Source organism: Homalodisca vitripennis, chromosome 2, assembly GCF_021130785.1.
Source record: "Homalodisca vitripennis isolate AUS2020 chromosome 2, UT_GWSS_2.1, whole genome shotgun sequence".
Taxonomy (NCBI): Eukaryota; Metazoa; Arthropoda; class Insecta; order Hemiptera; family Cicadellidae; genus Homalodisca; species Homalodisca vitripennis.
Genome location: NC_060208.1, coordinates 108,934,968 through 108,950,187, shown reverse-complemented (window position 1 = coordinate 108,950,187; position 15,220 = coordinate 108,934,968). Strand labels below are relative to the sequence as shown.

General features: G+C 30.8%; 1 protein-coding gene across 1 annotated transcript in view; it reads left to right on the top strand.

Moving 5' to 3' along the window:
* The window catches only part of LOC124354562 (DNA-binding protein P3A2-like), a 55,975-nt gene extending 43,630 nt beyond the window's left edge, over nucleotides 1-12,345 (top strand). The window contains 2 exon segments of the mRNA XM_046805115.1: nucleotides 928-1,123; nucleotides 8,227-12,345. Of these exon segments, the coding sequence (XP_046661071.1) occupies nucleotides 928-1,119 (192 nt within the window). The 3' untranslated portion in view covers nucleotides 1,120-1,123; nucleotides 8,227-12,345.
* Nucleotides 12,346-15,220: the final 2,875 nt, after the last annotated feature.

Genomic DNA, 15,220 nt, shown 5'->3' with positions numbered 1-15,220 from the left:
GTCTGTAGAAGTATATGTTTGTATAGCAGTCTGACACTACTGTTTTTACCAATGGCATTGATAATCTTTAATATTGATTGGAGATTTTTAGCATTTTCTCTTATCATGGCCCCCAGAAGCCTAAACCACCATAATACAAAAATATTTGTGTGAGTGTTTCCTCATATATGTATGGGCTTATGTAACATAACGCGAGCTTGTGACACAATAACAGCTTTAATTTTTAAAAGGTCCAGTTTAAACTTGGTACAGAGGCAGTATTCGCATCTGGCTTGGATGAGTTCGTTAGTCTTAACCCTGTAACGGCTGTTGATGTTGTAACACGTTTCCAGCTGAGTCCTCATGACTACTCACATGTTGAAACGTTTTTGACCTCAATCTGTTCTTTGTTCTTTATTATGGTGTCAAGCATGTGAAGCACTCTAGGTGAAAATGTGAATATGATGGAGGAGGTGACTAGTTTGTGCTGCAACCTAGTTTTTTTTTAGACAAATATGACAACATTACTTGTTTTATTTTTATAATCAGCGACTGGTTAAAAAGTTGTGTTGCACTGTTTGATTTATTATGTTTTATCTGTTTGTTTTGTTGTAATTACTTACCATGGTGGAAACTGGCACAGATGACATTGAGATATGATAGTATTTAGACATGCCCACATAGATTTAGGCAATGAAAATGCTTTATTCTCGGAAGACAGCTCTATTTTTGTTAAATTGAATAAGTTAAATTTGGGTGATGTTTCGTGAATATCATCATTATTTCCAATTCTCTAAAGTATTCCAGGGACCTTTTCTAATTTTTCTCTTTATAAAAACCTTCCTTAGACTCTAATGAATATAAATAATTTAATTAACTGAATTGGACCGGGTATTATTGAGATAAGACTAGGTTAAGTTAGTGAAACTGGATGTGATGTATATGTAGGTGGAGCCAGGAACGGGTGGTCAGGATGGGGTGGAGACTATCACCCACCAGCTGGTGAACATTGCAGGAGAGCCTCAGGTACTGCAGGTGTTGTCGCTTAAGGACACAGCAGCACTCACCAAGGCACTCGCAGCACAGGGTGGTGCGGATGTCAAGGCTGAGGAGCCCCAGACTATAACCAGTGACCAGTAGTTAGGTAAGTTACCAGTAAAGTACCAGTGGTATACATGATGATTTAGGTAGTGTTACTGGCACTTTTTGAGCTTATTGTACTGTAAAAAATGATGAAAAAAGTTTATATAAACTTAGGTCCAGAAATGCTTTGTTACTGAGTAACGGCCAGCAAAAGGTTTCACCCACAATTTAGTACCTGAGGTTAAATGATCATTTGCTGGAAGTTTGGGAAGAGGGATTTAGAGACGAATGCATTTTTTCTAATAGTTTTTTACATGATAAACTGAATAAAGTTTGTTCCATAAATGTATCTTTCTTATTGTTTAAGATGTATTATGTAAAACACAAAAAAGAGCATTCGAAAAAATTTAAAGTACAATTAATTTGTTAAGTAGGTAATAAAAACATAAGTTTTTACAGAGAAACTTTTAGGAAATTTAATACTGAAGAAAATTATGTACAATAAGGCATTTACAATGAATAATAGTTTTTAAATTCAAATTTTACTATCAACACTTGACCGTGCAAGGCATACCCATTGTGCAGTGAACAAACGTTCAGTTAATTCCGCAGTTTAATAACAAACTCTACTGGTAAATTGAATTAAGTTTGAAATAAACTAAATTTTACATTGAAAACCTATCATTTTAACATTTAAATCCTGTTTCCTTAACAATGTAATGTTGTGAGAAGTGGATATTATTTGTTACCTAGTCTGTAATAGTTCCAAAGAGTGCAGTGCAATACAATAAAAATAAGAATATTTGTCTATTAGTTTTGTGTAATGTAAAATTGTAGCATACTATTACGATTGCAATGCCTTTGTTATTTACAACAGAATAATATGCCGACATGGTATTTATCTTGGGAGTATGTGACGGAAATGCAACCGCTGCTACTGTAGAATACCAAAGACCTTTTCCTAACCACAGAATTCCAAACCCTAAAAGTATCAGTGGAACATTTTGTACCTAAAGAGAAACAGGTAACCTTCCAAGCATTAATACTCACCGCGATCATCCTGCCCAGAACAATGTCAATATTGAAGAAATTATTATTGTGGCTACTCAACGTAGTCCGGGTGTTAATACACGATGCCTTTCCAGGCGATTTACAGTGTCTCAGTCTATGGTATGGAGGACTTTAACAATAACATGTTTCCTTACCTTATAAGCAAAAAGTGCAAAATATTCAACCAACCAATCGTCCTCTTCGTTTAAAATTTTGCAACTGATTAATTATGAATCGTCAACATCACAAATACATTTTATCACGGATGAAACTCAATTTATTCGAGATAGCATCAATAACCTTCGCAATGAACACACTTGGGCAGAAGGCAATCCACATAGCACTTGTGAATGTAACTTTCAATACAGATTTAGTGTAAATATATGGTGTGGCCTCCTTTCTTCATTCTCCGAGGACGTCTAAATTCCAACATTTACCTGGAATTCCTTAGAGAACAATTACCACAATTATTAGAAGATGTTCCATTAGCATCAAGATGAGCACGATGGTGCTCCTGCCCAATTCTCACGTAATGTAACTGTGTACTTAAACAAGCAGTTTCCCGCGCGATGGATTAGTCGCGGTGGACCACACACCTGGCCACCAAGATCACCATATCTAACACCGTTAGATTTCTGTGTATAGGGTGGGATGTAGAATCCAGTATACCAGAAAAAAGTTAATACACGGGAAGAGTTGTTGCTGGATTGTATTGCAGATGCCGACAAACAAATCAAGAATAACCATGCAGCAATGTTGAGGGCTATTCGATCAATCCAAAAGCGAGTTGCCAATTGTATTGAAGTACAAGGATAGATTTTTGAAAACTTTCTCTAAATTTTACTTCAAATATTATTAAGCATACAAATAAATCTGTCATTCAATTTTGTTGATTTGTTTTTCTACACAATGAGGTTGGTAGTAAAATTTGATTTAAAAAGCTATTATTTCGTTGTAACTGCCTTATTATACATAATTTTCTTCAGTATTAAAATGTCTATAAGTGTCTCTGTAAAAATTTATGTTTTTGTTACCTATTTAAGAAATTAATTGTACATTAAACATAAAAATAATTTTTTGAATGCTCTTTTTTGTATTTTACATAGTACATCTTAAGCAATAAGAGAGATACCGTTATGGGACAAACTTAATTCAGTTTATCATATCAAAAACCATTAGGAAAAAATGCATTCATCTCTAAATCTCTCTTTCCAAACTCCCAGCAAATGATCATTTAACCTCGAGTACTATATCGTGGGTGGAATCTTTTGTTGGCCGTTACTTAGTACAAAGCATTTCCGAACCTATGTTTACTTTGTTCATTATTTTTTATTGTACAATAAGCTGAAAAAGTGCCAGTAACACTACCTGAATCACCCTGTATATACGAGGCATGTTTTTAAAGTAAGTACCGTTTTGTTATAAAAAAAATCAACAAGAAAATTTTTCAAACAAAACTTTATTTACCTGAAAGAGCATTCTTTCCTCTACTTCTCTACATAATTTCCATTATTATTAAGGCACTTGTCGTATATTGGGACCAGCTTTTGTGTGCCGTCGTCAAAGAAGCTTGCTGCCAGACTGCCACTGTTGCACAGACGTTTTTACTTCTTCATCATTGGAATGACGCTTCCCCGCCAAATGCGTCTTCAAGTGCAGAAACAATTGGTAGTCACTAGATCGGGACTGTATGGAGGATGGTCTAACTGTTCCCAGCCAAATGAAGTGATGAGCTCTTGCGTTCGATTTGCTGAATGTGGACAAGCATTATCGTGGAGCAAAACGATGCCTGCACTCAGCATGCCACGCCTTTTGTTTTGAATTGCGCGGCGCAGTTTTTTTAAAGTTTCGTACGTGGCTGCATTAATCGTTTCATTCACCGCAAGGCAGAAAATTGACCAACAACACACCCTGTCTGTCCCAAAAGACAGTGCACATGATTTTCTGGGCAGAAATTGTTTGCTTGAATTTGACTTTCCTAGGGGATGTTGAATGCTGCCATTCCATTGACTGTTGTTTTGATTCTGGTGTAACGTAGGCTACCCACGTTTCATTGCCTGTAACGATTTGGCTTAAAAAATCATTGCCCTCGTTACTGTAACACTCAAGAAAACTCAATGCACTGCCCAATCGTTTGGTTTTGTGCTCATCATTCAACATTTTCGGTACCCACCGTGAACACCGTTTCCGATAATTTAAACGTTCGAACGCAATTTCGTAGAGAACACTTCTTGATACAGCAGGAAATTTTTCAGCTAAGGACGAAATTGTAAACCGTCTGTTCACTTTCACTTTACAGTTCACTCTTTTAATGAGATCATCGGTAATGACTGAAGGTCGCCCACTTCGTTCCTTATCATGAATGTTTGTGCGGCAATCTTTGAAGGCCCTAACCCATTTCTGCACCATTCCTTCACTCATGTTTTCACCATAAACTTCACTGATTTGACGATGAATGACAATTGCTTTTTAGCCTTTAGCACAGAGAAAACTAATCACATCACGCACTTCACAGTCGGCGGGATTATCGATAGTCGGCGCATTTAAAATTCTCATAAACAAACGAAGACTCGATCAAACGGCGTCGTAATGGCGTATGTGGCTTCCCAACTGATGTAGCTACACTGTGCGCATACGCTAAATGGTAAATGCAGCGCTGCGGCGGTGTAATTTAAAAACGGTACTTACTTTAAAAACATGCCTCGTATATAGGATCATTATCAATATTTTGTAAAATAAAAATTGTTTTGTGTGTATTTCATTTAATTTTTAGAAACTTATAAAAATGTATTCATAAACTCTAGACAATTCACATTTAGAAAATATTTGGTTAGTTCAAAATCATTTTTATTATATATGTTTTTTGTTTCCAACTGTTAAAAAATCAGGAACACAATTCAAATATTGAAATATTTCAGCCTCACTTTGGGGAACCATCTTCAGTCAACAAATGTTAAATGTTTCTTGAATTCTAATACATAAATGTTAACTCTCAGGTCTTCCTTTTCCGTACTTTAAATTTTTTGTAGTAATAATAACTAGATGTTAACATAATTTTTTGTTATCACGTTAGTTATAACTTATTAGATGTATTAGCTATAAACCCAAATGTAAAGTTACAATTCTGTATGCTTTGAATGGATTTTATAAAATATTCAATGTGTAGTTTGTATGATTAGTTATAACAAAAGCAATTTTGTAGAGAAAGATTGGTTTATTTGTCACAATTTCTGTGTGTTATATGAAAATTATCAGATAATAACATGTAAAATATTCTGTAGATGGTGTCTGGAGGAACTTGGAAATATCAGTCCGAGAGTCTTATCACCATGTAAGAAAATTCATAAATGATAAAATTTTATTTTGAATGTTGCGTTTAGCTCCAGTTCACCTTCCTTTTATTGCAGTGTCTGGTATCTGACGCTATCTCATACTTGGCTCCTGGAATCTGGAGTCATGTTCGTTTCAAGTGTATTGCTTTGTGATGCCTTTTGCTATAGTCACAGCTCACTGCGCTTGCATGTTTCCTCAAATTGTTCATAAAATCGTGTTAGTGCCCTGTCCCTCAGTTTATTGTTTTTTTATCTATTGTAAATATGTCGTCCCACAATGTCAAAGGAAACTAATTTCTGATATTCCTTCATACAAATACAAGATTTTTGGACACTGCGTTGCAAGTTGCGTTTTGTAACTCAATCAGTTGTCTAAATTTTTTGCTATATTTACAGTAAATACATTTTTTGTACTAACAAAAAAATACAGCTGCCCATCATTTCACTCTGGAATGCTACCCCATTTTTGACATTTTTAAAGCTTGTATTATAAAACTCATAAGTTTTAAAAATAAGGCAAAGTATAACATGTTACATATATTTTTGTTCAGTATGAAATTGGCTAAAAGGGGAAAAATAACTTTAACATACTTAAGCCATCCAAAATTTTGTTTGCAAAAGTAAATAAAACAAAATATACACACACATATATTTCACAATCATCACTCAGACAATGCAAAAAGATTAACAACATTAAAATAGCCATTATGTTCAAAATTATATATATACTTATACAACAAAAAAATCAAATTTATACATTCAACTGTGTGTGTGTGTGTGTTTTCAAAGAAATTCAAGGCAACCAACTTATAAACTTTTAGTTAAGTTATAGACATACTGCAGTGTAAGGTATAACTTTATATATTTTTATTGAGTAATATGTAAGCCAAAAGAAAAGAAAATTTTATATATATATATATATATATATATATAGTTTTTTCTTAGTGAGATGATCATTGGGGAGGGGGGGGGGAACTGTTTGTTCTAAAAAACGTTTGATATGAATACATTTTTGGCCTACATAGAACACATTTGGTATCACTACTATCCATTTTCAGTTGCAAAATATCTCCAAACTTAAACCAAAACACAAGAAACAATCAGACTCAATAACATCTAAAGTAGCAAACCGCTGATATCACAACGGTTATTGATTCACAAATAAAGCATAACGTCTCATACAAGTGTAATACCTGAAAACTGTGTCATGGAGGAAACTTCCAATCTCCTCTTTACAGTGATATATAACATAATTAATTTTAGAAGCAGTTATAGAAGCTATATAAATATTAAGAAATGTCTGATACGGGACTGAAATTCAGGCTCAAGCAGTTTGGGAAGTGTAAAAAGGAACCGAAACCGGTATATATGTATAATGTTTTATGTAATATGTTTATATTTTATTCTTATATCTAAGTAATGTATATGCCAAATTTCATCAATTTTACCCACTAGGATTTGTGTGATTTAAATATCAAACATCCAAATATCTTCACAAACATCCCCATTTATAATATTAACAGGATAAGTTAATTTTACTTATCTTATTAACATAGACACACATAGTGACAATAAAGTAGAGTGCCGATTATCCAAAAAATTAGTGCAGGGGTGTTTGGATAATAGTTTTTTTTAGATAATAGAACATTTTTTTTAAATGTATAGTTTTTTGTTGAATATAGTGCGATGGGTGGGATGCAACTAAAACATGTTATTGTGCTAGAAATGCATATTTTTTAATTACATACTAAAATATAGTATCGCAGTATGTATAATACATATAAATATAAAGTAGAGGTTGCATGTACAGTACATACAGATTTTTTTGTTTAGTGACTTTGATTTGATAGACATTACAAAAGTAACATAAAATAAATAGATGAAGATGTTTTTTGCTTAACATTTGAGAATCGGTTTTTTGTTGTCATTTCTCGTTGGCGTTTCAAAGACAGCTGCTACGCTCGATGCAATCACACTTTTTTATAACAGTTCTACAATTTTATGCTTATCAAAAAGACTAAGCACAATACATAAAAAACAATAGTACAACAGTAAAAACAAAAATGGTGCTAATGACACAGAGTGAAGTTAGGTGTACAGTTGGACATAACAACAATGCTTCTGCCAGTTGCTCGTATTTTAATTGACTTCTTTTGCAATGTCAGCATGTTAGGAATTTTTAATTCACCCCGCTATACTGTAGAATAATCATGATATAATACAATATCCTAGACTACATACGCCTAGTAATTACACAATGTAATATATATTTCTTCATCAAATAACAAATTACTAATCAAAGTACCTAGAAATAATATACACATAATGTAAAGGCACTGATAATAAGGAACAATAATTCGATTAGTTACCGTTACAGTTGAAACAAAATTATTCACAAATTCAATCAAAATTTTGTTTGACAAAATTTTTATGTTCTTTTTTGTTTCCAATAATACTTCAGAAAAGAGTGGTTGCAATTTTTTTTAAATGTGAAAAATTAGGTTCAATTTACTTAATTCTCGAAGTTTATTTTTTATTTTTAATCATTCAAACAAGGAATCTCTTTTACTCCTTGTATATATTTTAATTTTACATACCTATAGATGAGTTAAGAAATTTACGTGAATTTTCATATCTTATTTTAATTTAAAGTTTTATGTCCAAACTACTTTGATGTGTAGCATGTTAATGTTATTAAATTTATATATTTTTAACATCTTAGTTAGTTACCTTAATGTGTTTTGAATAGATTCATAATTGTATGTGTATGTATCTGTTTCAGGTGTCAATATGTATATAAGTCATCAGTCGTCTAGTTCAGGCATTTAAAGACAAGTTGTCCACATATCATGCTCTCAGTGACCCAGAGTTTGGCAGTTATTCTCATATTATAGTTTTTATAATATTTTTACATCTAAGTACTTCATTTACAAAGTAAAAGTATTTGTTATAAATAAAATCATAAAATGCGTACATAGTATTTTTAATGTTTTTAAAATTCTGTACGAGTGAATGCAGGAGTGAATTTAATTTCAAACCATTCTGAAATAAGATATATTTATTAATGATAATAATTTCAATTATTTTTATGCTGCTTGTATAGTTTTTGATGTTCATGGCTGAACTTGTGCGAATGTACAAATTGTAGATCGGACTTGTCAGAAGACAACTTGTCATTGAAAATGACTGAAGTTCCTCGGTAGTGCCATACAAGAGTTACCCCCAGTGGAAACACTACAGCTTGTCAAACCAAAAAGTGTGCTTGTGTGTGTGGCTGTGTCGATGTCGTATGTCTTTGTTTACCAGTACTACATTACTGTACCAATGTTCTGCGTTTTGTACAAAGTTGTATATGTACATTAGGTATATAGAGGTGATGTACGCCGTCGTACCATTTGCCAGAGAAGTTATTTTCATACCGATTCTAGTCACCGGTTTTGTTATATGGCACAATACTATTTTTATATTGTAGATGTCTGCATGGTACTTATATATTTACAGTCCATTGTTTTAATTTTTGGAAAGTGTAAAAACAATTTTACATCACAATAATTACTTATACGATATTGACTGATAATTAATTTGTTCATGATAATTCATTTGTTAACTGATTTGTTCATTATAACTGGTATGAATAATTGAATTATAGTCAATTTTAAGACCTGTTATCAATTTTTTTTTATCAATAACTTATTAAAGATGTTAAGTTTGAGGTACTCTTAAGAGTATAAATATACATTTTTATAGTTTTAAATTTATTATAATATTTTACAATAATTAATTGTATGGGTATATTATTGTTATATTTAATATTTTATGTACCAGAAGTGATACAATTCCTAATATACATAATAAATCCATCTAAGTTCTAAGTTGAAGTAGTCTATCTGTTGACATTACTTATTATTCTACTTCGAACTTGGACAGATTTACTAAATCTTAGTTTAAAATATTTTATTATACATTAATGATTTATCAATTTCACATAAAATATTAAATGTACAAATTACAATAAATTCTCATCTTCCTTTGCCATAAATTATGTTGTTTTTAAGTAAACATAAATTTTTAATGATGATGGCAAAATTGTCATTCTTGAATTTTGTTTTTCCTTTGTAATATTTCACATTTTGAAATATGAAGAAGCTAGGATCTGTTACAATATTTATGTTAAAATACAAATTTATTAAATTTAGTATATTTTGTTGAGATTTATTACCTAGAGTAATTTTATATCAGTTAGACTAAAGGTAACGTGAATACTTTTTTATTAATGTGAAAATTAAGTCAAGCTTGGTGGTTAAGGTATAGTGTTTATTAAATTTTTCAATTGTACACCATAGAAAAATTAGTTGAGGTTAACAATAAACAGGTTGCAAGTACTTTTTTCAATCTGGTAGACAAATTGTTCTAATGTATAGAAGACCCGGGAATTGGTATATTTAAATTAAGTTTGACAGTATAAAGCTTGCACTTTACTTGTTCTCATTTTAATATGTTAAGGATATTCGTGTTCCATAAGTAAGAATGTTGAATGAATAGCGTGATCATCTAAATCATTTGCTTTTATTAAAACTATTAAATCAATTTATTCAAATATGGAATTTTTTACTATAAATTCTTTAAGTTTAAACATAAAAATACAAGTATTTTAGGTGCCAAAGAATTAACTTAGCATTGCATACTCATCTATGTATTTCTTAGTCAGCCAGAAACTGTACATTTTACCTATATTTCTAAAAATTAAAAACAATCTAGTGAACAGAAATAAATTATTTTGTTATATTTTTTAATTTTTAACATCCCAATGTCTATACATTTGTAATGTGCTGTATTTGTATCAATTAAGCTCAATTTAGTGAACAAAATTCATAATTATAGTATCTCAAATCTGAAATTTTCCCTACTTTCACTTATTTCTCTGTATGAAAAAATTATAAATAAAATATTTAGGTAATTCTGTTGACTGAAAGTATATACTTTTTACAAGAAAATCAAAAGCATTTGTTTGTGAAGATTTTAATATTATAAACCACTAAAATGTACATGGTTTGAATAAACTCTCCTGTGATCTTTAGGGGGGTGGGGGTAATGTTCTGTCGGTTGAGGTAAAAACAAAGTGTAATTTAAACATGGGTTAGAAATGCTTAGTTTACACTCTTTGATTTTTTTACTTTTTATGTAAAAAAATCAATATAGATAAAATATTCACATTTGGTACAATTATTTATAGTTCTTGGTGTCACAAATCAAGAGAAAAATTAATATTAGATTATCATATATTCAAATATTATTACATTGTTAAAAAATATTTTATATCAAGCCACTGGTTCAGATAATCCAGTCACTTCTTTTTTCCTTACACGCGTTTCCATCTATATCATTGGTAATGTAGAAGAAAAATAACATTGTAACAAACTGGGCGATATACTTCCTGAGTCTGAAGTTTTGTTCTTGTCAGGTAGTGAATAGAATGCTACATTGTTGTAGAGGATAATAGGATTTTGGACGTTTGCCTTGATTATATGTTACAAAGTGTTTTCTTTTTGGAACATAAAAATGTTATCCTTTTAAATCATCCAGTGTCAATAAACTTTAAACAAAGGGTGTTGTTGTTTGCATGCCCTACAAGTGGAAGGGGGCACATTATCTGTTCTGCTGGGTATGTCTCAGATGTGAAGCTTTAATCAATTGCCTAAAAATCTGTTTTGGTAATATTTTGTTTTCTTTTGTAAGTTAACCTTACTTCTTGATTGATTGAATTAATCACAGTTAACATTTTCCTATGTAAGTTAAGATGCATCCTTTATTATCTTATATTTTCATTCTATTACTACCAACAGTTATAATACTGGAAATCATTAAAGGTTTCGGTCACTGCCTTACCACCATTGCTTGGTTTCATTTGATATCTCTAGATTGCAACAATGATTGTATTAAATTTATTATAATTTTATATCAGCATTTTTATTTAACACATTTTACAATTTCAATTAATTGTAATTAATTCAAGAAATCTTTACATATAATATTCCTCTTATTTTGATTTCTATTCATTTACTAAGCAACATTTGTTGTTTATCAATCTTTTGTATTCTTGAATTGTCAATCTCACTGCAACATTCCTATATCAAACAATTTTTTTCTTGTATAATTTGAACTCAACTATGGATCAGTCAGCTTGTTTGGAATGAAAATTATTAGAAAAAGTAATTTAAAACCCAAAGGAAATGTATATCATAAAATCTAGTGAATCTGTTCAATAACATGTTTTATTACCAGTTGTAAATTTTCAAAACTTTTGTGTGGACATTATTTCAAGTCATATAGTACAAAATGTGTTATATAATGTAAATTGCTCGCTGTATATAGTATTTATTTTGTTTCTTAATTCCTTCTGTCTGTTAACTTTATTTGGTACTGATAGATTCTACCCTAATTAGATTCTTTTTCAATCTGCATCATTTATTTATAAGCTATGAAAACTGCATCAACAGCCAAAAACAAGTAGATATTGTAGTCAAATCATTTATTTTGTTCTTTATACACAAATACATGCATTCACACAAGCATAACACGTCAAATATAACACCACCAACATTAATAATAAATTTTTTAAATTGGTAGTAGCTGGAAAGAAAATAAAATAGATGTTCCTTTATTGTAAATAAAAAATAATGTTCTGTATATAATGAATTTGTGACGTTTGCTATTTATGTTAAATGTTATTTTTTTAGTATATAGTAGCCACTTATTGTGCAATACTAAAGAAATGATTTTATTATATTTTGTTTTGTTAATTCTTGATGTGAGTGTTTTGTGGCTGTTGTATAATATTCTTTATTGTCTTTATTCATCATTCTTATAATAAAGTTCAGTACCCATGAGGGGTATAAAGAAATGAGTTTTTAGTTCAATCTTTCTCCTAGAATACTTGGTCATTTTTAAGAAATTTATAACTTTTATAATGTTTCTTGAGTGGTGAAAAGCATGTAAAAATGTTGGCTGAAAGTCACAAACAAGAACTGAAATGTGTAAACTAATAAGTCTCAATCTGACAGAACAAATTATTGAAACAACATTGAAAAAGAAAATACAGTGGAACCTGTTCATTTCAAATATAATGAGACTATTACAAAAATTTAACCATCCAAAAATTCTCATTAATAAGTGTCCTAAAAACAAAACCTGGTGAAAAAGTTATTTAAGAGCCGACGGTAAAAAGATTCTTTTGGTTTTTATTCAGTAAAAACTCATGTGTATACATAATCATTTCAATATTCAAAAAGTATAAACTAGAAGAAAAACTAAGGGGTATGAAATAAAAACCTGCATTTTTTAGATCACAGCGACATAACAATAATTATACTGTATATTCAATGTATTATTAATAATACTATAACAAAAATATGAAAATTGTTTAGTATTGTATAACAAGTAAAAGGTTATAACAATATTCAAAGGGCATTAATTTTTTATATTCTAAAATAAAATATTTTCCAATTTTTTGTTGTGCTGATAAAGAACCAAACAGCTCAACGCTTGAGGTTGGAAAAAATCCTGATGATAAACTTGTTCTGTAGCGAGTGTTTTAAGACATTTCCTCCTTTTCACAGATTGTCCTATGTTTTACTGCTTAAAACAGAAGGAACATGATTTCAATCCTGCGTTTTGTTTTTTATTGGCCTCATCAGCTAGTGAGATTAGCATCAGATTTCAGCACAATGACAGAGGGAAATTGCTCTCCTCTCACCCCCCCCTCCAAGTAATTGGATACAACATATCCAAGATGCCAAAACTAGCACCACACAATACAAATGCTTTGGACCTAACTTTAGTATTTTACATACATAGGGACAAAAGGACATCATGTGATTCACTCTACTTAGGATGAACCGCACATGCCACTATTAGCCGTGGGTAACTACAGGTGCAACTAATAGACTAACAAATTTTGGCCCAGTCAATCAGCTGTACAACAGAATCGTCTCAGTCAGAAAGATGGCAATGAGTAGTAAAAAACTCCTCAAGTTTTTTTTTTTTCATTATTACCGGATATCAAACCCTTCATTTGATAAGTTAATTTCTTTTATAGAGGATTATACTTATAGGGTGTCTATTTTAACCCTTAAAGCGCTAATCTAAATTACTGTCAAACGCTAAGACATAAAAAATAATTTTTTTTTTAATTTCCCAATGCTAATTTTTGTTTCATATACCTTGGTATTACCTTAATAAGAAAAAATAATAAACATGTAATATTAAATTTTTTTTTTTAATTTTATACGCACGAAAATATTTGAAATTTTTGAATAAACTGCATTGCAGGATAATGTACATAGCAACACTATTTGACAGATTACATTACATTTATACAGGTTATTTATAATGAGTAAATTGTAACTGAAGTTCCTGTATAATTAGTATATAAAATAAATAAGTTCAGTATAAGATTTTGAAATGTAATAATGTGAAATTCAACACAAACTTATTTATAGATAGCCTACAAGGGAAATGAAACAAATATTGTACTTATAAACCTTATTTATGTAGAATAAATAAACTGGACTTGTATGGTGAAACTGTTATAAAATACAAAACAAATAATTGAAAAAAATATTACACATAATATACCAAAAATGCGCTCATTTATCAAAACTTGGATCATCTGGATTAGCCATTATAACAAAAAATTATACTAAATGTTAGTAAAAACAATTTTATAAGAATTGTATAAGATAATTGTATAAGTATTACAACGGACTGATTCAAAACACTTTGTTTAACAATATAACCAACATACGACCAACACGCACGTAGTTAAACAGCTGAATGAAACGAACGCGTCTGTAGGCGTATGCCGCGTCACAGGCCATACAAAAAATGGCGGCGATTGCTTTCAACCCGAGTAGATACCGTTACAAAGTCCACCAACGGTGACAAAGCGTTTTGTCTAGTCCCGACAGTCGAAAGGAACATCGATCTGCTCTCTTACGGATGTTTTAACAACTAATTCTTCGCCATTTCATAAGTAAAGCTTTTGCGTTTGTAGACGTAATCCGCGTTTAAAGCATCGGCAGTTCCGCGTCTTTAGGCGTTAGCCGCGTTGGAAGGGTTAACTGTGTCACCATTAGTACCTAAAAAACGGTTCAATCTATACAAATTGCAGTGGTTTAAAGTTACAAATGTGAGCTTAGAAATAGTTTTGCTATCATTCTTTTCATACGTTACAGTAGTAAAACTCATACACGGAAAAATATAATATGGCCATTTTGTATGGATTGAACCGTTTGAGGTCAGATTAGCGCCATTCTGTTCTCCTAATTGAAATCTTTAAATGGATGTTACCTATGCTCTCATTTCATATTTTCTTCTGACTCTTTGTGGAGCATCCTCTGATATAATTAAAAATTATATATTTGCATCAAAAAGTGAATACTTGGTATAATATTGATTTGTATGCTACAAACAAAAAATATAAAATCACCTCCCAAACAACTCGGCTATGGCAGTTGTTATTTTCATAGTAAAGTTCAATTAATTGATATCTCATGTTGGTCATTTATTAATTACACTAATGTTTTATTACTGACCTGGACACAATACTAGTAAATGTCCACTTGACATTTAATCCGAGTTTTATTACTTTTGAAATTATTCACACAACTGTTCTCCAACATGTCATAATTCAACACTTTTTAGGCTGCACTATTTGAATAATTTAAACATTTACTGCTTTTGCATTTATTGTCTAAATACTTGTGGAATATTGAAAT